General features: G+C 42.0%; 2 protein-coding genes across 4 annotated transcripts in view; one reads left to right on the top strand and one right to left on the bottom strand.

Annotated features, from left to right (window-relative positions):
- LOC146641739 (T-cell surface glycoprotein CD4-like) overlaps positions 1-18,648 on the bottom strand; it is a 33,197-nt gene extending 14,549 nt beyond the window's left edge. The window contains exons 1-3 of one of the 3 annotated variants that reach the window (XM_085397588.1): positions 18,498-18,648; positions 1,220-1,379; positions 47-81 (exon numbers count right to left, since the gene is read on the bottom strand). In XM_085397588.1, coding sequence (XP_085253714.1) covers positions 47-81; positions 1,220-1,263 — 79 coding nt within the window. In that variant the 5' untranslated portion in view covers positions 1,264-1,379; positions 18,498-18,648. Of the gene's footprint in view, positions 1-46; positions 82-859; positions 1,021-1,219; positions 1,380-18,497 lie in introns of those variants that run through there. The other 2 variants (XM_085397587.1, XM_085397589.1) reach the window with 2 other exon arrangements.
- Positions 18,649-22,423: 3,775 nt separating this feature from the next.
- On the top strand, positions 22,424-25,454 carry LOC146641738 (uncharacterized). The gene is made up of 2 exons (XM_085398606.1): positions 22,424-25,255; positions 25,345-25,454. The coding sequence occupies exon 1, from the start codon at positions 22,701-22,703 to the stop codon at positions 24,957-24,959; it is 2,259 nt and encodes a 752-aa protein (XP_085254732.1). The 5' UTR covers positions 22,424-22,700; the 3' UTR covers positions 24,960-25,255; positions 25,345-25,454.
- Positions 25,455-26,445: the final 991 nt, after the last annotated feature.

Genomic DNA, 26,445 nt, shown 5'->3' with positions numbered 1-26,445 from the left:
GACGATACCCAGCCCTAGTAAAAAGGTTTTTTTATGCTAGACTCACCCACGCTCTGATTCCACAGCAGGAACACCGTCAGGCTGTGGAGACAAAGAAAGACACCCAGGTTTCAGTGTAACTCCTGTGACACAGCTGATGATACTGAAATCCAACAAATCCAGGAATGTCAACGAGCAGGTTCAGTGAAGCTCAAGTGCAGAAACAGCAGTATTGAGTATTTAAACGAAAATTCAACCCATAATGAAGCATTAGAGGTAAAAACATAAAATGAAATAGCATTTTAATTATATAAAATCCTTCCAAAGTAAAACTTAAACTAGATTAAAAGTAAAAGTCAAAAGAGTGGACTCGTCTTTTCATTTTCAAGGAAAAACTGCCAAAAACGTGAACGTTAAACCTTCATAAAATATTTTCTTGGTGTTAAGTTGGGCTTTTTTAAAATTATTATTAAGAAAGGGAGTTTTAAGCGTAAATGAGAGAAAACTGAAGTATTGTCTGGATTTTTTCAGTTTTTAAAAATCATCCGTGATCCAGGGTTTCACCATGTGTTATTCATCTAAAAATGTTATCTCGACGTGTTTTTAACTTCAAACTTAAAGACGATGGAGTGAAATGAGTTAGCGGAGAAGCGGCAGGAGTTAAAGCGGCTCCCTGTGAGCTGGTTATATGAGGAGAAGCTCGTTTATCTGCAGTTAATTCAGAGAAATTCTGTTTGTCTTGTTTGACTTCTTTAAAGTTGGCCAGTTACCGGAAGTAGCTTAAGCTAAAAGAAAACGGCTAACGCTGAACTACGTAGTTAGCCTCGATGACCCATCACACTCATTTTATGGCCCAGTCGTTGTCGGTTTCATTACTGACCTGATTAAACTGTTCATGCCGTTTCTTTATCCCTCCCAGATGCCCAAAATAAATTTTATATTTACTTATTACTTCTAGTTTTCCAGCTAGCTAGACACTCCTGGCTCACGTATCCCAGTAAACGGAAGCCAAGAGGCAGTCATTTCCGCTTTAAAAAGTTCAGTATAATAATAATGCACATACTATGAGAAATATTTTTTAAATATATCTCGGCTGTGTTTATGTGTGTTTACAATGTTATTTCAACCCCCAAATTTAAAAATCCACGTTTTTTAAGCCGTCTACGTCAAATTTCTGCTAAATTGTTGCGATTTGTGCTCCGAAACTCCAGATTAAGCAGATTTTCCAGCTGTAACGCACCTATCACATATTCTGCAACTGCCTGACATCAGTGAAAACACCATGCGCACAGGCGGAACCTCATCATGCTGTCTTCTCTTTCTCCTCTTGCGCCTCCTCCAGCACTGGTGTTGCGGAGACTTCTGCAGCCGTGTCCATGTGTGGATGGTTCTCACTGAGCCTGCGTGAGGGAGAAAAAACAGAAAAAAACTTCAGTAATTACACTTAAACAGAAAAACTGTTTAAATAAAGTTTATTTGAAAAGTCATGGATTGTGCAGGGAGACAAAATTTACTGCAACACCTCCTCCCGTTTAATCCTGCAGGTAGTTTCCTGCTGCTCACAATAAATAATCACAGTAAAAACAAAAACACTGTTTTAATGCAAGAATAGCTTCAATGTTTCTTTTTTTTGTCTCCACATATTTATTTACTGCATATATATATATATATATATATATATATATATATATATATATATATATATATATATATATAGTCCAAAAAGATTTAGACTCTTTTTTCATCTTTTTTCACCTATCAAAATAAAAATAATGAACTCCTGAGGCGTAACATCCCGACGATTTGTCATGTCCCGCGGCGTTCCCGAGGAACGACCTTCCGCGTTCTAGGAGCCGGGTTACGGATGAAATCCAGTAGAATGACGGTCCCGCGATAATACACGTTGGGCACAGTGAGATCCTGAATGTAAACTTGTTTTTATGGTTTGAAAAAAACGTCTAACGGAAATTTTAAAATATATTTTTAAGACTCCCCAAGAGGGGAAGAGAAATTTCTACAAACTGTATTAAGGTATTGGATGTGGTCATAGAGATGTAATAGCTTTTTGTTCGACGCCGCTGTCTACTGTGCACATATCATTTCAGCCTGTGTTAGTGTGCTGCTTCTGCTGCCACAGCAGTATCTCAGTGGGGATAGACGGCCTGGGGGACTTTTAATCACTTTTATTTATATCATATTGTGTTTCTCTTTTCAGCAGAATTTCAGCTCGTTTGGGAGTTGGTTAAGGAGGAACTATGTGGGAGCTGTATGATTTGGGGAAGTAAAGTTTGTCATTTTATCTGTAGTTTCTGTGGCTGTGCTTTGCTTTCAGGTCACTAATTATTGCAACAGTGATTTTTATTTGTACTTTATCTGAGTCCTGAGAAAAGAGAGGTCACCTCAGTTCAAATGAATGCCAGCATTAAAAAATCTAAATATTTCCAAAAAATTTATTTTTTAACATCCTTTTTTGTTTAAAAATTCATTTTCCTTTTTGCAACATTTTACTCATAGAATAAACATTAAAAATCATTTTATCTCAACACTGAGTCTCTGTGGTTTTTTGTGATTAAACCAGAACCACATGATCCCAACATAATGTTAATGATATCTGCACCATATAATATCAACCTGCTGGTGTTCCAGTTTAACTTGTTTTGGTGGTAACTGTTTATGTTTGTTTATATTGTCCGTGTATCCGTGCCAATGCGTCAGAGGTTGTGACAACACCTTTTCAGAAATAACAGTAAACAAAGGTTGCTGTGTCCAGGTCATGAAAATCTATATTTGTGTTAAGATCGTAGATCTAATTATTCCTCTGACTCCACTCGTACCACAAACCAACATTTTCCTCTTTGACACCACTGATCAACCATATAGATACACTTCTGCACACATCCTGTTTGCACAGCTAGTTGTTTAACACCACGCCCATATTAGCTGTGGCATCGCTTTGTAGAAAGCAGACAAATGCACCTTCAGCTTTTCTACAGAATAACTTAACCTGAGATCAAATTCTGATCTGTTTCAAGATCACAATGAAGTTTAGAACACCTGGAATTTGAGCAGCGTGTTGGATTTACTGTTAATGAAATCCAAACAGGTCAAACCATCATTAAGGAAACACGTTGGCTTTTAAAGCACTCTGTAGTTGTTCAATGAAAGCAATACATGTGGGAAATAGGTATGGGAGGTTTCTGGAAGTCAGTATTTCAAACTGGTTACCTTCATTTTTTAATAATAAATGTATTAGCTGAAGGTTCAGGTGCCTCCCTCGGGTTCCATTTCACTGCATATACAATAAATGTTTCCATATTTCCTGTACATGCATTGCAACTGTCAGTTTCACTTGCTACCAAGTTAGGTGTACGCTTGGTGGGAACTCGTTCTGCTGGATCTGCATCAGAGAACCATCCACTACGTGTTATTAATTTAATTTATTTTTGCCCCTCCTGTATTTAAAAGGGTTGGGCCAGCCTTTTGTTTAGAAATGCCCGTTTCTGATGCCAAATGCTTCCAACTATGGCAGGCCAAAACAAAAAAAAACTATCTACAGCTGAGGATCCCGGGGAAAAACCTGACACACCTTCGGCCTTCAGCCTATTGTTGAAGAATAAAGGTGGCCATACCAACTATTGACTTTCAAGCTTTTTAGAATTATACAAACTCTGTTTTTGCCTTAAATACTGTGCATTTTTGAACATGCTACAAAGAAAGCAAAAGTGCTTGAGACTTTTAAACAGTAATATTGGGTAATCAGGAAAGTGTGAATAGCTAGGTAAAAGACACAGGTACAGACAATGTGTGAAACTCAAAGCAAAACACTGGAGACAATCAAGTCCGAAAAAAATCCCACAAGCAATGAACAAAGCAAAAATGAAGACCATCATAAAGACACAGGTTAAAATAATAATCTGTATTCTGCTGAAACTCTTCAGTAGAACCAAAGACTGAAGAATGTAACAAAGCACCGAATTCACAGCAACATCAAAGGAAATAACAGGAACACCCCGACACCACTGTGGTAGCAATTATTTTGGCCTGAAACAGCTGTAAAGACATGTGTGAACATGTAACCTGTTGATCAGGTTTTTACAGTCATCTGGTTTATAACTGTGATGTCTTTCACAAAGCTGAACAGTTTGTACTGATGAGGATGTGTATGGATGGCTGGCTGAAGAAGGAATCAGCCACAGTTGCGAACATGTGAACACTTAGCAGTTGTGTCGATCTTAAGTATGAACGTAACACCGTTGTTTGACGTTAGTGAAGCGTGAGTGGTTTGATTTTTATCTTAGCAAGTCAAAAAACTTTCTCTCTCCATGTCAACATGTCAGGTGTTAACAGGTGTTGTTCAATGTTTGTTTGGGCGAGTTGTTAAACCGCTGCTGTCTTTGAGCCAAAAAGAAAACTACAGCTCGGAGAATGTGTTTGAAATTAAAGGCTTTTGTTAGTGTGAGAAAATTACTTGAATCTGGCACAGAAATTTCCCTCATCATCATTTCATTTCTTATTCTGTTCTTCAGCTCACTGGCTTTTATTGTTGGTCTTAGAGATTTCATTATTTCCTATTTTTATTCCACTCATGTGTATAATTTGAATCATTTCATTATGTTTACTCTGGGGTAATCTAGAACTTTGAGCCAGAATGAAGAGTGTTGTAGGAAGGCTTTGGTTTAAATGGACCAAACAGGATTTTTCTTCTATCATTTTTTGTTGGCAGCACTGGTGATTGGCACTGTTGCCTTTCTGTGTGGAGTTTGCATGTTCTCCTGTGTTTGTGTGGGTTCTCTCCGGGTACTCCGGCTTCTTCCCAAAGTCCAAACGCATGCAGTTAGTGGGGTTAGGTTATATTTCCCAAAGGTGCGAGTGCGAATGGTTGTCTCGTGTGTTAGCCCTCAGGCTGGCCTGTGGAAAATGTGCCCTGCATCTCGCCCTATGGTAGCTGGCATAGGCTCCAGTCTGCTACAACCCTGATAAGGATAAGCGGAAGAGGATGGATGCATTTTCCTTTGATTTTTCTTTTTTTTTACAATTTGTTTTTTGTTTTTTTTGGTCATTTTTATTTATATTGGTATTTCTGAGCCAGGAGAGGGCCATAAACCTGGCCCTGACAAGAGATGTGTGTTTCTAAGTATAACAGCTCGAGCATTTACGTGGATCACATTTCATTTAAGCAAATAAACAAGAGACTGGGTCAGAAAAGTGCAGCAACATGTGGGTGTGTGTGTGTTTGCACAGCTGTCTGCTTCAGTGGCCCACTCTTTTGTGTTGTTGCTCCTGTTGTGTTGAGCTAATTGGATTAGTGTTTAAATTAAAGGATTTATTTCCTCAGTCTGACTGGAATCTGTCCCAAACTTCTCCAGATGTTAACACACACTAACTGTGTGTGCAATATAAATTAAAAAAAATCAGAAAAAAGCAAAGTCTGTTAAAGCACTCATGAATGTAACATTTAAAAATGTCAATGTGATGGAGAGCAGAAACTGAACTGTGTATAAAGATTTATGTGGGACGTTGGGGGAAATCTTATTCTAAGGTCACAAATGACGTGTTACTGTAAAGGATGAAAAGGATGATGCAAGCATGAGCTGAGCATGACAACATGGTTTTTCCTCCCTTTGGTTGCTAAAAGGTCTAAAGTTTCTTAGGAGAGTTTTTGCTGAGGTCAGCTGGAGATGAGAGATGAAGCAGATTTACCACACTATGTCCATCTTTTATACAGTATGTAAAGTCTACAAGGTGCAGACGGAGAGTGGATGTACTGGACAAAAATTGTGCTAGGTGTAGGCTGTGATGGAGACCCCCGTGGTGACCGCCAATGAGAGCAGCCGAAACAAGACAAAGAACCGTGTGTGAATTACAACTTCACTTTTATATAAAGAAAGAAAGGGGGGGATCGGCTCTGAATGAAACTTTAGGAAACAAAATTCTGTAAAATGCTTGTATTTTTTGTGGAAGGTAACAAACTTTTGGGTAATTGGCATATTTTTGTGCCATTAATGAACATTTCCATTAATAGTAAAAGCGTAAACTATTTAAATAATCATTTATGGGCATTTCCTGTCACTGTAACTCATTAGAAATACTTCTTGATATCCATAAGCATGTATTTCTATAAAATTACAACTTAATATGCATTTAGGCCAAAATATTGTTAAATTTAAAATTCTCAATTAAATTCATCTTAGTACACAACAACAACAATTGTACACTGTGACTCCAAAGTGTCTCTTCAAACAGATCATTCAGTCCATCAAAGTTTTTAATCACTGACAGACTGACCTTTGAGACTAACAAAGCAGAGCTGTTTTTTTATGTGGAAAAACTTAAATACTCTAGTGCTTCACTACTAAACAGTCTGGCAGCTGTAATGGTAAAGACGTGGAGTAGTTCAAAAGCAAATGAGAGCACATCTCAATAAATAATACATAATTAGGGGCCGCTCAGTTTGGGTAGCTCTATCAGTAACAGCCTTCTCAATGCATAGCAGTCCATTAAAGAGCACATACAGCAAGTCGAATCAAGTCAAGTTGAGTTTTATTGTCAACCCAATAAAATACACTCAAGTATACAGTGGGACAAGATATCGTCCTCCTGGATCGAAGGTGCAAAGTGTAAAAATAGGTCCTTAAAAATAGTCAGTGATCAGTGTCAGCTTCTCTGAGTTGATATCACCACTATTCATCAGCAGCACATTTTAAAGCTCAGTTTTTAAAACCTTGTGATGTAACTACAGCCCAGCAGTTCATGGTTTGCCAAACATCAAATATTTAATCAGGTTAGAAGCTAATCACTCTGAGGCTAACAAAGATTGAATGAGTACATGAAGCTGAGAATCAGGAATATTGCAGACCATGCAGCAGTATATTAATGATTAACCTCGTGTTGTGGATGATTGTCTCAGGTGTTCCCATGACTGGACTTTGGTCTGTTTTATGCATGTTTTTCCTGCCATGCGATCACATTTCTCTCTGTTCATCAGGGACTCTCATGTTAACTTTTATTGAGTGGGGAAAAGTTAGCGCTTATCCTCTAGCTTCACTGTGCTAATGTGTTTACATTATTAGTTTTTTGTCTTCATTTATACCTGAAATGATAGCAGAGCTGTACATGATTCTTATTTTGAAACTAGCGAGCTAACTCCCTGCTAACTTCTAACTCCATGAAACTTTATAAATCCTGTTATCATGGATGTTATTGTTGTTAAACCTCTTATTGTTGGTATACACTGATCATTTTATTAAAGATGACAGATTTTAGAGCGTTTTACTCTCAGGCGAAGTGTTTGTTTGACTTTGGGAACTAAAGAGGAGTTTGTATCAGCTAGCATTATAAGACGTAATAGGCAGATAATCATCTATAAACTCAATTTTAGAGTTTATCTTTAATGTCAGATCAAGTGTGGCCTGTGTGTTGCAATAGCAAGAAAACACAAAGTATGAGGTAGCGAATACATCAGAGTGGTGCTTAACAGACATTTGATGTGTGTACAGCATGGATGGATTTCCCCACAGGACTGACTCACAGATTCAAACCTAAACATAACAACATCAATTATTTATACCTCTCATTACGTCTGAGCACTCCTGCAGCACTGTATGAATGAGAAGACCTATAAAATGGAACGATCGTGGCTCAAGAGTTGTAATTGGAAGGTTGCCGCTTCGAGCCCTAGCTTGGACAGTCTCAGTCGTTGTGTCCTTGGGCATGACACTTCACCTGTTGCCTACTGGTGGTGGTCAGAGGGCCCGGTGGCGCCAGTGTCCGGCAGCCTCGCCTCTGTCAGTGCGCCCCAGGGTGGCTGTGGCTACAATGTAGCTGCCATCACCAGTATGTGAATGTGTTGATGACTGGATGTGTAAAGTGCCTTGGGGTCCTTAGGGACTAGTAAAGCGCTATACAAACCCATATGGAAAAGATATATACAAGTTTGTATCTGTCTTGTGTGAAACTTGTATGAAAAGCATATGAGAGTGAAAACAGATATAAGATCCCTTGAAAATTTATATAATGAAACTTGTATGTTTTGGATACTTACTAAAACAATGTATGAAAGTAATGAGAAAGTGGCCACTTTCATGAGTAAATCATGTAAGCCTTATATGATTTACTCATGAAAGTAGCCACTTTCATGAATAATCACATATAAGTTTTTACTATTTCTTTTCCATATGGGAATACAGGCCATTTAAAATGTTACTTAAATAACATGACATTTATTTAAATCAGGTCATGTCCTGCAGATAATTCAATAATAACATGTCTTGTTCACGTTCTCACAATTTGGCTTCCTGTCTTCATTTAAACTGTAGCCACAGTGACCAAATATGTAATACCAACACACTCACTACTTTGTCTTTTTTTGTGCACTTGCCAAATAACAGTTCCCCCAGAACTCAGAACAAAAAGGTTTTATTTGCATGCAGTCAGTTCCTGTTTGGTAGTCTAGCAACTGCCAATGGCTCTCTGCACCAGTATTCACACAGCTGTCTCTTTTTAAAATGTTCAAGTAATTAAAAATAAATAAATAACCTGGGTTACGAAAACAGAAGTAAAAGCATGCTTTTTGCTGCTGTAGCAAGTTAAAGGGGAGCTGATGATGAATTGCAGTTAAAGGCTGGTTTTTTTTTTCACTGAATTTCTGCAAAAATTCTTAGAAATGTCACTTCAAAGTGACGCATTTATGCTGATGCAAAGTCTGAAAGGATGCATTCCCAAGACAAGAAAAAAGTGCACACATTTGCACTGAATGATCACCAGCCGGCTGTCTTTTTGTATGGTGTGTTTTATTTGTGGAAAACTCAAAGTGGCTCTCTAAAATCGGCTTCTCGCTTGAGGAGCTAATTGAGCGTCAGTGATGAGACCACAGCGTGTCTTATTAACACCAAACACAAATGAGCAAATCAAAAAACAGCATAAACGGTTGCATTTGCATGCTTTGTTGCAAAAACACAAATGTTTTCTTTTTGTTTATTTAAGTTGGTCTGAGACTTTCTGTTGTGGTCTATGGTAAGATAGTCTGCATTAGGTTGTAATTCTTTTATGACTGACTCGGTGCCTACCCCAACAAAAACACACACACACACACACACACACACACACACACACACACACACACACACACACACACACACACACACACACACACACACACACACACACACACACACACACTTTGCTCTTTATGAGTAATAACCATCTAAAGACGGAGACGTGATGTAAAACCACAGCACAAGTGTGTGTGCACTGCTGTAAGAGGAAAGGAGGCTTTTGCATCAGACAAGCATTGTAGAACACACCCTTGTAAAAAAAAAAAAAAAAAAAAAAAAGCCATGCACACTAACAGGCTTCACAAGAAAGGAAACAAATGTTTTTGTGTAAAAGTTGCAAAACAGTTCAAAGAAACTGAGTCAGTAAAACATTGAGAGGACAACACGTACACCTCTGTAATTTTGGTTATTTGGAGCAATTTTATTGAAATGGATTTATCAGAGCCAAAAACAGACACAACATGTTGTGATTTCTTTTGCTCTGGAGTCATCCCGTACTCTGAGGAATATCAGATTCATGATGCTGGGAACAATCTACGGGCTGCTGTGCAGCCTGTATAACAGAGCTGCTGATGGACATGCTCAGACATGCTTTGGACAGCTGAACAGTTACAATGTACAGAGTGAAAACAGTTGAGCTGAGAGTTCATTCTCAACAGTAAACATGTCTGAGTGTGAGTGATAGCAACAGTGAAAGGAACATTTAATTTAAAGCAAAGTCACTTTTATAGTGTCACTGAAAGTGATGTGAGGAAAACAGAGGGATATTTTTTTTTATTCCAGTTAATCTGAAACAGGAAACCCATTTTAGACCATGAACTCACCAGCAAATTGTTTACTGAGGTCAAGGCCGAGCGTTGCTTCCCTACAGACCTCTGCAAGACAGGAAGTCTGGCCTTGCTTCAGTTTGACTAATGTTACCTAATGCTAACTTGTCTTTTGATGTGACCGAATTGCTCTTTCATCAGATATAACGCTGTCTGAAAGTGAAAAAGTGAAGTGTCAAAGTACAAGCTGTTAATGTGTGAGAGGATTTGTGGTTGAACAAGGTGTTACAGAGTTACAGTCATTTAAAATATAACTCTCAGTGAGATGACCCAAAGTCTGAGATGAAGACGTGTAAACTCATACTTTAGGTTCAACGTGAACATTCACATAGTTACATCATAGCAACGGTGATAGAAGCAGGAAATAAGAACAAGGCTTTTATCGTGATTATAGTATGATCTACAGTGCATCGTGAGCAGAGGTGGGTAGTAACGAGTTACATTTAATCCGTTACATTTTCTTGAGTAAGTTTTTCAAAAAATTTTACTTTTAAAGTACCTTTTTTGCATGATTCTTTTTACTTTTACTTGAGTACATTTGTGAAGAAGAAACGGTACTTTTACTCCGCTACATTTGCAAAATTTGACTCGTTACTTTTTTGTTGAGTTTGTATGCACCTTGTCACTCGCCCTATGGTAGCTGGGATAGGTTCCACCCCCTCTGCAATCCTGATAAGAGGAAGAGGATATGTCGTAACAAACGAATGAGCTAGTAGCTATGAGACAGTCGTTTGCCATGTAGCAACATGCCCAGCACTCTGTTGTGATCAAGCTTTTCTTTAATCACATTTTAAAACTAGCACGGGTGCCTTTCCTGTCACAGCCCCAAGCGAAATAGAGTCTCCTCTTGGGACTGAACCAAGAAGCATTCATAATTTTTGACAACTGCACTTTACAGCCAGAGACAAATTTTTAAACAAGAGTAAAAACAACTAAAAACAAACAAAAACAACACACTTCAATGGCTGCCATCTTTGCCACAGAGCCAAGATCTGACATTGAGGTCAGAGGATTATTGAATACATTAGAGTAGGGCTGGGCGATATGACCCAAAATTCATATCTCGATATTTTTTAGCTGGGTGGCGATATAAGATATATATCTCGATATTTTTTAAAGCCATAAGTTAGAACAAAAAGAGAGTTCTTAGTCACACTGTGTCCCAGATGTCACACAGGCATTTTTATTTACATACAGCATAGATTTACATGAAGAAATTACTCAAAAATAAATTATCAGCATTTATTAAATAATCATGGTCCATAAATAAAAGAAAACAATGTTGTTTTTGTGCATAACAAAAAGCTCATAATTGTGCAGTCAAAATGTAAACTAACAGACGCTGAGCATAATAACAAAGACAGATTTCACAGCTGCTCTGTTCCCAACTTCTACTGCGTGACTGACAGCCGTGAGTTTGAAATCCGCTTCGTAACCATGTCTCTTAACAGGTGCCATTTATGGTCCTTATACACACACAATACGGTAATATTACGTCGAAGCACAGTACGTATTACTCCGCGAGGCTCCAGACTACGGTAGCCGTAATGCTCCGACAATTCATCAAGCGCTGCAGCTCCGTAGCTTACCAAAGTCGTAAAACATTTTTTGACAGATTGCTGAGTACCACCTGAAATCGGTTCGTGGTCAGTAAGCACAACCAGAATTCATACATTAGGCGCGCTGTCAACTTTTGAGAAAATGAAAGGATTTTAGGCCGTGCAGCCCCTGTGGGCTGCATGTCATTAGCATGGTTAGCTCGTTAGCGCGGTTAGCTCGCTAACACGTTGACGCCGTCCAGCCCCACAACTCGCTAATGGAGATTTGCCGTGTCCTTCTGGTTGCTGCCTGCAGTTGAAGCTATGGGGGAGGGGGAGTTGTATTCAGTGAAGGAGAAGCGAGGCCGAGTAACGTTGCGTAGAGACAAAAGTGAACGAAAGAGAGGCAAACTTGTGGCTCCACAAGTATAATTATAACGTAACATAGACTATATCGATATAAAGGATATTGTCACATCAGGCACGTGCGGGGGGGGGGGGAGGGGGAGCTAGAGGGGCTAATTCCTGCCTGCCCTTTTGTTGAGGCAACTTTAAAAAAATATATATATATATTTTAATGTGTGTGTGCGTGCGGAGTCCTGTCATTTTTCAAACTTAGCTTCATTTGCGGATTCTCTCTCCGATCTTACAGTCGATCTCACTTGCATACAGTAGCTGTCACATACGTGATCATTTTTCATTTTTAACTCTGCAGGATGTCGAGACAGAATGAGACCAAAGTGGCCGAAAGCAACAGAAGCTGGTGTGAGAACAGATGAGACCTGATACCGACGATCCTGTCATACAAAAATGACCATAAGTTTTCAAACACTGCTTTAGACTCTACGACACAATTTAATTAATAATCCCAAAGAAAATGCAGGATCTGCAGGAGAGTTGTTGGACGCGTTATCAGATAATTGCTGTGTTTTTGCTGCTCTTACAGTTTTCAGATACTATAAAGGGGTTTTTAACTTCAATTGGGTGAGTCATACCACATCCTACTGAAAAATATCCCAAGAATGCATTGTGGGTAAACTGCCATGACTCATTTCATCATAGGGGATAAATAGCTATTCCAAACAAATCCGAGCAAAGCAAAAGAAAGCAAAAAGCAACCTTTACTTTGTGAAAGGTAACATACCAACTCAGTATCTTTGCAGTCTGAAATATTGAAAATTGACGATCTAGTGAAATTCCAAACAGCACAAATTCTATTCAAAGCAAAAAATAAAGAACTGCCAGGTAATATTCAGAGTATGTTTCTGTTCATGGAGTGAAACTGTGGAACAGTCTGAATATGGAATTAAAGCAATGTCCAAACATAAAACAGTTCAAAAAGGGTTATAAAAATATGATCTTCCCGAACTATAAAGGCATGGAGAATATTGAAATTAAGTGAATGTCTCTATTTAAAAAAAATAAAATTCATGATGTGATATTATAGTCTATAGTATATCAGAAATCTGTTCACTTTTTTTTATTACAAATTATATCAGTAAGGAAGCTGACTAAATATTAGCTGATAATTTATGGCAAAGGGGTGGAATTAAATAAGTGTTTACTTCTTCACACTCCCTTTCGACATGTAAGTTAATCAGAACGGCAGGTATATTGAAATGTATTGATTTTTTTAGTATAGTATTTTTTTCTCTTATTTTCTTTTCTAAATTTACCTGTATATTGTTTACATGTTTGAAAGAAATTACCAATCAATCAATCAAACTTGGAGAGAGTGTAAAAGAGATTTGGGTACAGTTTTAAAGAAATGTTTTTCGCCCCTAAATTTTCATATGGATATCTGAAACTGAGACCCTTAGCCCCCTTGCTAGCTACCTCTCCCACATTGTAAGAGACCTTGGGGTACTCTTGGATAGCTCCTTCAAATTAGAGAAACAAGTTTCTACTGTGGTTAAATCCAGCTTCTATCAGCTATGTCAAATTTCTAAAGCTAAACCTTTTCTTTCCCCCAAGGACCTTGAAAAGCAGATTGCATGCATTCATTACCTCTAGACTGGACTATTGTAACTCTCTTTATTTAGGCCTCCCTCACTCCTCTCTCTACCGTTTGCAATTAGTACAGAACGCTGCTTCACGCCTTTTATCAGGTGTTAGAATGCATGATCATATGACTCCGGTTTTAGCTAACTTACACTGGCTTCCTGTGAAATTTCGCATTGATTTTAAAATTCTTTTACTCATAAAATCTTTAACAATAACATGCCTAGCTATTTAACAGAACTTCTGCATTTGTATAATCCTAAAAAAGCACTAAGATCTTCAAACTAGATGCTCTGAATGCAACCTAAGTCTAAACTGAAAACCAGAGGTGATCGTGCCTTTGCTATTGCAGCACCTAAACTGTGGAACAATCTCCCTACTGCCATTCACACTTCTGAGTCTATTCAGTCTTTTAAATCTCGCTTAAAGACTCATCTTTTTTCCCTGGCTCTGACTTAAGACAGTTTGACTATCATTTTGTGGCTTCTAAGATTGTCTTGTCTTGTGTTCCTGTTTGGTAAATGTGTCTTATTTTATTTATTTCCTAATTTGTGAAGCGCTTTGATCGACATTGTTGTTTTTAAATGTGCTATCCCATATGGAAAAGAAATAGTAAAAACATATATGATTTACTCATGAAAGTGGCCACTTTCTCATTACTTTCATTTTTTTTAGCAAGTATACAAAACATACAAGTTTCATTATATAATTTTTCAAGGGATCTTATATGTGTTTTCACTCTTGTATGCTTTTCATACAAGTTTCATACAAGACAGATACAAACTTTATAAGATTTATATATATCTTTTCCATATGGGTTATAAATACATTTTTGATTTGATTTGATATCTGCCGTGAGGACAAATCTGGACCAGGCTTGTGTCATCAAAGGGCCTGTAACTCTGAAAGTACTCACAGTATGAAGACAAACGTCAGACTGGCTTCACGAGATGTGCTGAAGTTTTTGTAAGAAAAGAAATCAGCTGATTGTGACGGGGTCAGGGGGGAGCACTGTTGCTCTTACAACTTAGTACATCGAGCAGCAAAAAAACCCCACTTAAATTCTAGTTATTTATTTTAATACTGAGTGTGTAATCAAATCAGCCTAAAGTGATTTTTTTTGCAGCCGTCTACTCTAACGTCTCTCTGAGGGTTAGAACTCATACTCCAAAAAATGGATATGGGGTGGATCATTATCAGCCTTATGAGCCCATGAAAAACAATCTCATATTCTCGTACTTTATTTTTTTCATTCATTTCTTAATCTTCGACTCTGACTTCACCGTATGCAAGCCAAACGAGGCTGCCGTCCCATGTTTAATCAAACTTTCAAGCATAACACTACAACACTAGTAGTGTAGCCTGTGGTAGTTACAGGTAGTCTGTGTCACTGTGAGCAGTGCCATTCAGGTTAAAGCACAACAACATTGCTCATTACATACATGTTCAATCCAGGGATAATACAGTTCACAGTTTGCAGTTCATGTTGTGGTTTTTGTAAGGCTTAAAAACACATACTAAACATATTCCAGCAGCACAGAATACATATTGCACTTATAACAAGCTATAAATAAAATACCTGAAAACGTTGAGCACATACAGTGGAATAATAGAGCCAGATGAAGAGGCACTAACAGAAAAATAAGATAGAGGGAGGACAGGAATCAAATCACATTAATGCTCCAAAGGAATTAATTCTGAAATCAAAACAGGCATCGACAAACACCAAAACTGAATCCTCAAACACCAGACTACCTATGAACATGCTGCTAACTAACCCTTAGTCTGATATATGAAGCAGAAAGTTTCAGCTAAACCATCAGTCCTGCTCCTCTTCTCTCAATGTTTGACACTCTGAGTCTGAACCAAAGACCTACGGCCCAAACTAAACAACTAAACAAAGAGGATGTCCTTGCTTTACTGACTGCGTCTCTTTTGCATTTTGACAGCTCTCAGAGATAAAAATGTGAAGTGACAACAGACATTTACCCTTATTCTCTCCCTCCTCGTCTTCAGACTTTCTTTTGCAAAGTGATGAATAGAAACAGACAGTCGAATTGACCACTTTGTATAACTTCACACAGGAAGCGAAAACGAAATCAAACATAAAGGAAATGCTCTTGTTTCAATTCCTAGGGGAGGCATGCATGGTATGACAGACACCTGGGTGAAGCAGAAAGGGTTTTACTCAGAACTGTAGAAAGGGAGTCAGAGAGCTGTCAGGAGATGAGATGAAGAAGGGCCAGACAACAGAGGATGGTAAAACGTCCTCCCCTGAGTGTTGCTCAAAGGGCTCTGAAGCTGTGGGATTAAACTTCCCTGGCACAAACTGCCATGCAGACCACTGGCGAAGGGAATCATCTGCTAGTTACACTCGCAGTAGCACAGGAACAAAGCAGGAGGGAGAGAGACAGAGAAAGAGAGCTAGGGACAACAACGTCACATTAGAAAGGTATAGTAATCGTCCACAACTATTTTCAGTTGCGGATGATACAGGATTCAGAAAGTTTATTCATGCAGGCCCATATGACTGAGAATGTGCATCTTCTTTTTGTTTTCATATTTTCATTTATATTTAATTGTGTTGTGGTTTGCAGCATTTTGTGTTGTTCCATTTAAAAAAAAAAAAGCTGAAAATTTAAATAGTTAAAAGTTGAACTGTGACTAGTTGGTTTTCGTTTTATATGATTTATTTATTACATTTTATGTGGAGTGAATAAATAAAAGTATATTTACGGTGGCCCCTAGAGACAAAGCACGTACAAACTTCACAATACGTACAAACCCTGAAGCACGTACAAACTCCAAAACACATAAAAACTCAGAAGCACGTAAAAACTCCAAAACACGAAGAAAACACAACAGAAGTGCTCCAGAATGCTAGGCCCAGCATTGAGCTTTTGTTACCTGCACTGTTCCAAAAAATAGAAATGTCAAATTATTTTACAGTGTATTTTACAGTTGTGTACTGTTTTTCTAGAATATCATTACATTTACATAAGTAGACTGTGATCTGACACGTCAAATGTAAAATAACATAACATCACTGTAAATGTAATAAAACACAATTTACTTGTTTTTTAAATAAATTTTTTTGTACATATGCATATTTAGATTGTAAAAATACATTCACAAATGTATCATGATTTCACAAATATCTGTCCGTTATTTGAAAGATTGAACTGTTGAATTCAAATGTAATGCTATGGAAAAGTATATAACATGATCCCTATAAGCTTGTGTTACATCACATAAGTATTATTATCGTCACTAGTTAGAGCGATCGTGGCTCAAGAGTTGGCAGTTCGCCTTGTGATCAGAAGGTTGTCGGTCCGAGCCCCGGCTCAGACACTCTCCGTCGCTGTGTCCGTGGTCAAGACTCTTCACCTACCGCCTACTAGTGATGGCCGATGGTGCGATATGGCAGCCTCGCCTCTGTCCCAGGGCATGCAATCAATTATTATTTAAACCAACTGTTAACTGTATATTTCTGTACATTTACGTATTATGATTCATATTTCCACATTCAGTGACCTGGTTTATAGGTAATTTCATTGTTTGATCACGTTAAAATGTTCCTAATTTAATGTCTAAAAGCATTTGGAAAAGACAGAATCCCATGTCAAATTAGAGCAACAAACTCTATTTTCATTACTGAAAATAACTGTATTTTTATAGGACAGTTATTTTCTGTTATTTTGCGGTCGTATTTTGGCGCCCCAGCTGCCGGAATATTACCGTTTTTTTTAAGATGTTTTTTTTTCCTATTTACAGATGATTTCATTGTTTAATGACATTAACATGTTCCTAATTTAATGTTTAGCGGCACTTGAAAAAGGCAGGATCCCATGTCAAATTAGCGCAACTAATTGTATTTTCATTACTGGAAATAACCGTATTTTTATGCGGGAGTTATTTTCTGTAATTATACGGTCGTATTTTGGCTTCAGCTGCCGGAATATTACCATTTTTTCAAGATGCTTTTTCTAACAGTGTAGAGGCTACACAAGCCAGCAAGTACCAACGACTTGCTGGCTTGTGTATGGTGTATTAACAGGTAAATGAACATTTTTTTTAATTATTTGAAAATATATGGTGCTTGTGTATAAATACACAAACAATACATATATGCTTTCAATTGTGTAATTTAAGTGATCTAGGTAGCTCTGTTTTGAAGTTCAGTTAACGCTAGAAATGTGTTTTGGAGTTTGTACATGCTTTGGAGTTTGTACATGCTTTGTCTCTAGGGGCCACTGTATATATTTATATATAAACATATCAATAAAACCACTTTTTTTATACATTAGTAATTCCTTTTGTGCATAATGTCATATTATTGTTAATAATAAATTAATTAAAGCAAAAAACAACCTGAAGAGTCGGTCGGAGCCGCAAGAGCCAGCTCTCTAAAAAGATCCGGAAATCCCATCACTACAAGAGACGCTCAGAGAGTTTGTGCGTTCGCTCAGACACATAAAAAAATAGAGTGAACAGTGCTTATGACTCTCAGACTGAAACATGAAAACAGGTCCGTTTCACAGTTTCCAACACAATTATAATAAGTATGAACCATGTCGTCTTTGATTTTCCAGGTATAAAAAAACAAACAAACCTCCAAGTCATTTTCGCCCGAAGTGACAGACTTGCTGATTTTGTCCATGACATCAGCAGCAGAAACTGTGACCAGTTGTTGCCGGTTTCACCAAATGTCATTAGCGCTGCAGTTTTACTTTTGGGGCTTGGCTTAATGAGAACAGAGTTGAGCGAAAGGGTGAAATGAAATCTGGGGGACGGGGCTGATGCAATAAGAATTGGCTGCGATATCTTCCAAACTTGCACAATTTAAGCATGCTTTGCGCTCTCCTGCCAACTCCTACCCCACACTAAGTATACTGAGCTGGAACTCATTGTTATTAATAAATCTGCTCTACATTTTAAAGGGAACACGGACAGTTTATTAAGGGTGTATGAATAGTTTTCGATGTCTGTCAGCTAGACCGATTATTGCGCAAACCGTGAAATAAAAACGACACATCATGTCAGTGTAGGATCTGGGTCGTTCCCGATGAGGATAGCCTATTGTGAAATGTGAAGCTCACCTTGAGAGCCTGGAGCTGGACCTGAGGACTCCCGCGGACCCTGTCACCTCAACACAAGAATAAAGCGTTGCCCCACTGTCTTCTCCACACGTGACATCTGCCCCACTGACGTCTGACAGATCCTCATTTTTACAGAGAGTGCTTCTGCTGACAAGGCGGCGCTCTGAAGAATGAAACTTTGTGACAGCAGAGAGCGGAGGAGGAGTGGTGGGAGTGACTCGTCCAGCCTCCAGTGACACCGGAAAGAATAAATATTTAAATATTCAATCGCGCTTGTCATTTATTCATGGACAACACGAATTTAAAGCTGAATTTTTGTCTTCATCTACCGGACAAACAGAGCAACTACAAACGGTCTTCACAGAGAACCAGAATGCTCATGTCTGAGAAGAGAAGCGCATTTCCCGTCTAAAGAGTTCAACATCATTAAACTGATCATATTAACATTTAAATCATTCTTATGCATCTAAAAGCCTTCCATACAACACCCCAAAATATAAAAAAGGTCCTTTATTTTCAACTAATCCATCCTCTGAGTGAAACAGCAGCTGTGTGTTGTCTTCGTGTTTGTGCTTTTCCTCCAGTCGTATTCAGAGCATTAAAACATGAAATAACCCAAAGTAATACATGACGAACAACATAAATGGCAAGAAAAAAACAGTGGCCTTCATTTCTTCTAGGTCTTATATGGTGGATCAATATAGCTGCTGAGCTGGACAAAAAATCCCAGCATGTACAGCCATCACTACAGAGGAAGCAGCTGGCAGCAAAGCAGACACCAGAGACCATGGAAGGTCAGTGACAACTGAGAAACACAGGGTGGGTGCCCTGGATTTATCCCTGTGAGGTCTGAGCCAACATCAGTGATGACCTTTGTACTCTAAACCCATCACCCTGACTCCATGCTCTCCTGCATTTTGGAGATCAAGGGACAAAAGAAATTCAGTAAAAGTATAATTCTAACTGCAGAAACCCAATTTTCATATTCTCTATAATATGACCTTTCATTGTAAGAATTCACTGCGGTGAGAGCGTGAGATCTCAGAGAGTTAAATAGCCTTCAAGAGTGAAGGACATTACTGTCATATAACATGGTGATAAACTAGCTCCATCCAATCTCTTTCTTTGAAGTCTTTCAGTGGCACTGGCCCTGACAGTGGTTAAAACCTCACAATTTCCAGTGAATGTACACTCACTGGACACTTTATTAGGTTCACATTCTAGGCACTGGGACAAGAACTGTTTTTATTTTTGGTGGCTGAGGTTCAAGAAACTGCTGGAAGCATTCCTCAGGGACGTTATTGGTTCATGTCATTATGATAGCATCACACAGCTCCTTCCTGTCTGTGGGGCCCATGTGCTTCTCATGAAGAAATTCACAAATTGGACACCACACATGAAGCGATGTTCAGCAACAGCACTGTGGCCTTCACATGATGCTCAGGTGGGGCTCAGGAGCTCAGAGAGTGCCATGACAGCACCCCTTAGCTCTATTACAGCAGCAGTAGCCTCATTTTTCAATACTAAACAGGATAGATGAGCTTCATGCTGTTTACATGCTATTGCACCAAATTCTGATGCATTCTTTTCAATTTATCCAGTTTTAGTAAACTCCAGTTTTTCTTTCTTTCAGGAGGCTTTTCAGCTGCTCTCCATAAAAAAGTATTTGCAGAACTCCACTTATTCCTCATTTACTTTTGTTGGAATAATAAATTCATGTTTCACCTCAGAATTATACACAGAATACCCCGGAAAGACAAAGTGAATAAATCCTCCTTGAAATACTTGTAGTTTAAAAAACAAAACAAAAAGAAAAGCATGAAAATTAAAACAGTGTATGAAACAGTTGATGCAGCCTGTCTAGCATCAAACCGAACCACAGCAAGTAACACTTAAGCTGTTCCTAATTAAGTGGCTACTTAATTTGAGTGCATATCTCCACCTAGCAGTCGTGGACAGGAGCTACAATTTGGACATTAAACTCTCCGTGAAGTCGGAAGTCCTGTTTTCACAGAGTGCTCTTCACATTAAGGGACGTTACATAAGTGAAGAGGAGATGAAGAGATGAAGAGTTTCTATATATATATATGTATATATATATATATATATATATATATATATATATATATATATATATATATATATATATGGGTTCTCTCCGGGTACTCCGGCTTCCTCCCACCGTCCAAAGACATGCAGCTTGTGGGGATAGGTTAATTGGATAATCCAAATTGCCACTAGGTGTGAATGTGCGAGTGAATGAGAGTGCGAATGGTTGTCTGTCCGTGTGTGTTGGCCCTGCGACAGACTGGCGACCTGTCCAGGGTGTACCCTGCCTCTCGCCCTATGACAGCTGGGATAGGCTCCAGCGCCCCCCGCGACCCTGAAAAGGATAAGCGGAAGCGAATGGATGGATGGATGGATATATATATATATATATATATATATATATATATATATATATATATATATATATATATATATATATATATATATATATATATGTCTGCCCTTGGTAGACAAACAGAAGAAGAAGAAGACGGCCGTAGTGATCGAATGACAGCAATATCAGGAAGAAGGAACACGAGAAGCTGGAGAAATACCAAGGGCTCAGAGAAGAGCTCGAGAGGATGTGGAGGGTGAAGGTAACGGTGGTCCCCGTGGTAATCGGAGCACAGAACAACATCGGAGATCTCTGTCCAGAAGAGCGCAGTCCTGGGAACAGCTAAGATACTGCGCAGGACCCTCAAGCTCCCAGGCCTCTGGTAGAGGACCCGAGCTTGAAGGATAAACCGCCCGCAGGGGCGTGCTGGGTGTTTTTTTTGTTTTTTTTATGTAGCAAGAAGGTCCTAGGTTCAATTCCACCATCAGGCCGGGGTCTTTCTGTGTGGAGTTTGCATGTTCTCCCCGTGTCTGCGTGGGTGTCACGGACCCAGTTCCAGGGATTCGGGGTCCGTGAGCAGTGTGGACTACTATTGTAGTTATTATTATTATTATTATTATCATTATTGTGGTTGTTGTTATCATGGTTGTGTCTGCTGTCCTGTTTTTCCGTGTTGGTGTACTGTCAGGTGTTTAGGGGTGTGTGCTTGTGTATGTGAGGGTGCGGTCGTGGCAGGCACTTTTAGGCCTGGTGGGTGTGGCCCTGCCAGCTGACCGGTCCCACCCAGGAATCCACACACACCTGGCGCCGATCAAGCCTCGTCAGAGGAGCTTCAAAACAGTGTGGCTGAGAGCTCCTCGACGCTGGATCGTTGAGTGACTTCCCGTCAGTCTTAAGTGTATTATGCAAGGTTAGTGCAAGTCTACTGTTAGGTTTTGTACTCACGGCTGCCTTTGGTATGCGTGTTTCCTCAGGAGGAATTGTGGCGACCAGGAGGCAGCACACGGAGAGTACACAGGGAACGGAGACAGAGCACGGAGCACGGGATAAAGGAGAAGACACGGAACAGGAGTTGGGATCGCACGGGGGGATTTATTGTTGTTCGGATTGTCACCACTGTAAATAAACACTGTTGCACTGTAGAGTCCTGCATTTTGGGTCCTCCTTTCCCCACATCCCCACGGTCTGCCAGCGAGACCGTGACAGAACGATCCAGCCATTATGGGCCCAGCGGACTCAAGGACCGTCTCACAGGAGGAATTGCTCGCCCAGCTCTGGAAATACTGTCGGAGCATTATCCAGGCGGCAGATCCACATCAGAGACACTTACAGGTCGTATTTTTTGATTCCTTCTTATCATCAATCACCTCATCTGTGAGCTTTTTGGACATTAAGAGACTAATTTCGATTATAACCACGCTGAGGGAAAGTTCCTGTTTTGAGCTGTTTGGTTTGGGCTGTCCGGGCGAGGAGGATATGGCAACCTCCCTGGGAGCCCTTGCTGCCTATTTCTTCATAGGCTGATAGCCTCCCCGCCGTCGCTTGCAGCTCGCTTGTTGGACCCTCCATTGCGGGGGAAACGTTTCACACGCCCTCTGCACCTCACCACATCTCCACTCACCTCTGCGGCACCTGCTGAGTCAGCAGACCAAGGACCGGCAGCTCAAAATCACGCAGCTGCTCTCCTGTCCGGCCGGCTGGTGGAACCTCAGCCTGATACGCTGGCCCCGGCATCGTTAAAGAAGCGACGCTTGCGCCGCCGGCGTGCCTCACCGCAGTCAGACTCTAAAACTTTCCAACAGCCGGCTGTGGTGAGTCATATGGACAATTCATCTTCATTCACCTCATCTGTTTATTCACGGGACTGTGTGAAAGCTAACCTCGTAGCACAGCCAGCTGCCCAGCCTGTAGCCGTAGCACAGCCAGCTGCCCAGCCTGTAGCCGTAGCACAGCCAGCTGCCCAGCCTGTAGCCGTAGCACAGCCAGTCCAGTCAGCCTCTCGTCTTCATCCTCAGTTGGAGGCTGATATGCCTGCTGGAACTACCCTGCCATTATGTCACCCGCCTGTTGTTTCTACATCGCTGTCCAGTCTACCACGAGTAGCTGCCGCACCATTATCACCTCCGCCCTTTGCAGCTACTTCTCCACCAGCGTCCCATCAGACTGCAGCGACCGCAGAACTCTCGACTTCACCATCCACATCACCCGCTCGACCGTCATCTTCGCCACCTGCAGCTTCCGCATCGCCATCTTCACCTCCGGATCAACGACCATCTATACCCGTGTCGCAGCCGGAGGAGCGGCTCAGCGAGCGGGAGGAGCCCGCGTCGCCAGCTGTGGAGCTCAGCGAGCCGGAGGAGCTCAGCATGCCCGAGCGGGAGCTCAGCGAGCGGGAGGAGCCCGCGTCGCCAGCTGTGGAGCTCAGCGAGCCGGAGCAGCTCAGCGAGCAGGAGCAGCTCAGCGAGCCGGAGGAGCTCAGCATGCCCGAGCAGGAGCAGCTCAGCGAGCAGGAGCAGCTCAGCGAGCAGGAGCAGCTCAGCGAGCAGGAGCAGCTCAGCGAGCCGGAGGAGCTCAGCATGCCCGAGCGGGAGCTCAGCAAGCGGGAGGAGCCCGCGTCGCCAGCTGTGGAGCTCAGCATGCCCGAGCCGGAGGAGCTCAGCGAGCCGGAGGAGCTCAGCATGCCCGAGCAGGAGCTCAGCGAGCGGGAGGAGCCCGCGTCGCCAGCTGTGGAGCTCAGCGAGCCGGAGGAGCTCAGCGAGCCCGAGCAGGAGCAGCTCAGCGAGCAGGAGCAGCTCAGCGAGCAGGAGCAGCTCAGCGAGCAGCTCAGCGAGCAGGAGCAGCTCAGCGAGCCGGAGGAGCTCAGCGAGCCGGAGGAGCTCAGCGAGCCACCAGCAGAGGAGCTCAGCGAGCCGGAGGAGCTCAGCATGCCCGAGCGGGAGCTCAGCGAGCGGGAGGAGCCCGCGTCGCCAGCTGTGGAGCTCAGCATGCCCGAGCCGGAGGAGCTCAGCGAGCCGGAGGAGCTCAGCATGCCCGAGCAGGAGCTCAGCGAGCGGGAGGAGCCCGCGTCGCCAGCTGTGGAGCTCAGCGAGCCGGAGGAGCTCAGCATGCCCGAGCAGGAGCAGCTCAGCGAGCAGGAGCAGCTCAGCGAGCCGGAGGAGCAGCTCAGCGAGCCGGAGGAGCAGCTCAGCGAGCCGGAGGAGCAGCTCAGCGAGCCGGAGGAGCAGCTCGGCGAGCCGGAGGAGCAGCTCGGCGAGCCACCAGCAGAGGAGCTCGGCGAGCCACCAGCAGAGGAGCTCGGCGAGCCACCAGCAGAGGAGCTCGGCGAGCCACCAGCAGAGGAGCTCGGCGAGCGGAAGGAACAACCGGCGCTGCCAGCCGCGGAGGGGCTCTCGCTGCCAGCCGAGGAGGGACCCGCTCAGCCGGAGGTCAGCGAACCGGAGGGACCACCACGTCTAGCGCGGCCTCCACGCCATCCACGTCCAGTGCGTCCACGTCAGCGACCGGCGCGTCATAGACCATGTGCCACGCCTCGCTGTTGCTCACCGGAGCAGCGACGTTGCCATCGGACCCGTGGCAGGCCACCAGAACCGTTCCGCCGCCACCGGACCCGTGGCAGGCCGCCGGAGGAGCAGCGCCGCCGCCACCGGACCCGTGGCAGGCCACCAGAACCGTTCCGCCGCCACCGGACCCGTGGCAGGCCGCCGGAGGAGCAGCGCCGCCGCCACCGGATCCGTGGCAGGCCGCCTGAAGCGTTCCGCTTCCATCATGGGGTTGGAGGTAGGCCGCCCGAACTGTTTTCCCACCACTGCCTGACCCGTAGCGAGTTTTGCCTGCTTGCGGTCCACTGGGTCGGCTGCAAGAACTGTTGTTCCCACCATGGCAGTGGTTGGACATTTGAACTGGGGTTTTGGGGCCCTCCGTCCGGGACCCCCCGCCGCCCGCCCGGGGTTGGTTGTACTGTGGTTTTTGTTTTGTTTTTGTTTTTGGGTCGTCGGGTGCCGACCCTTAGAGGGGGGGTACTGTCACGGACCCAGTTCCAGGGATTCGGGGTCCGTGAGCAGTGTGGACTACTATTGTAGTTATTATTATTATTATTATTATTATTATTATCATTATTGTGGTTGTTGTTATCATGGTTGTGTCTGCTGTCCTGTTTTTCCGTGTTGGTGTACTGTCAGGTGTTTAGGGGTGTGTGCTTGTGTATGTGAGGGTGCGGTCGTGGCAGGCACTTTTAGGCCTGGTGGGTGTGGCCCTGCCAGCTGACCGGTCCCACCCAGGAATCCACACACACCTGGCGCCGATCAAGCCTCGTCAGAGGAGCTTCAAAACAGTGTGGCTGAGAGCTCCTCGACGCTGGATCGTTGAGTGACTTCCCGTCAGTCTTAAGTGTATTATGCAAGGTTAGTGCAAGTCTACTGTTAGGTTTTGTACTCACGGCTGCCTTTGGTATGCGTGTTTCCTCAGGAGGAATTGTGGCGACCAGGAGGCAGCACACGGAGAGTACACAGGGAACGGAGACAGAGCACGGAGCACGGGATAAAGGAGAAGACACGGAACGGGAGTTGGGATCGCACGGGGGGATTTATTGTTGTTCGGATTGTTACCACTGTAAATAAACACTGTTGCACTGTAGAGTCCTGCATTTTGGGTCCTCCTTTCCCCACATCCCCACGGTCTGCCAGCGAGACCGTGACAGTGGGTGCCCCCCAGATACTCCAGCTTGTGGGGATAGGTTAATTGGATAATCCAAATTGCCACTAGATGTGAATGGGCGAGTGAGTGTGAATGGTTGTCTGTCCCTGTGTGTTGGCCCTGCGACAGACTGGCAACCTGTCCAGGGTGTACCCAGTCTCTCGCCCTATGATTGGGATAGGCTCCAGGGCCTCTCACGACCCTGAAAAGGATAAGCGGAGGCGAATGGATCTATCTATCTATCTATCTATCTATCTATCTATCTATCTATCTGTCTGTCTGTCTGTCTGTCTGTCTATATATATATATATATATATATATATATGGACAGAGGGAGAGAGATGTATATGTGTATACTTGATATTTTCTACTCTATTCTACTCTTAACACAGTATCAATCCGGAGTCCAGTACTGACAATAAAGCTGAATTTTGGCTTAAAGTTGAATACTTGAGGAGTTGGGTTCTGTCATATTCCACAGTTTGTATCTCATATTTAGCATCAAATGTTTGTATCTTTGAGTATATTTGACTTCTCTCTCAAAAATGAACCTAACAGTAATCAAGCTAGCTAGCATTAGCTTATAACTAAGCACTCCACCATCTTTTCCGAGTATGCTTACCTCAAGCTCCATGAAACCAACATGGTGATGGTCATAGATCTGCCATTAAATGAGTTCAACGTTGATTGGGTGACAATGTGCACATCCATGTTTTATATACAGTATCGCCTGTCAGCTCAGTTGAAAATTAAGCTATAAGCATTTATTTGATGCATCCTCAATAATCAGCTGTGTAACAAAACATAATGGATCCAGTCATAACTGAAGTCACACAGATTGATAACATGGTGCTTCAAGCTTTGACTTTAATG

Source organism: Rhamphochromis longiceps, linkage group LG23 (genome assembly GCF_057381845.1).
Source record: "Rhamphochromis longiceps isolate RC_006_pf linkage group LG23, R_longiceps_female_GT1.1, whole genome shotgun sequence".
In the NCBI taxonomy this organism is placed as follows: domain Eukaryota; kingdom Metazoa; phylum Chordata; class Actinopteri; order Cichliformes; family Cichlidae; genus Rhamphochromis; species Rhamphochromis longiceps.
Note: the sequence above shows the minus strand (reverse complement) of the source record. Positions and strands in the feature narration are given on the sequence as shown.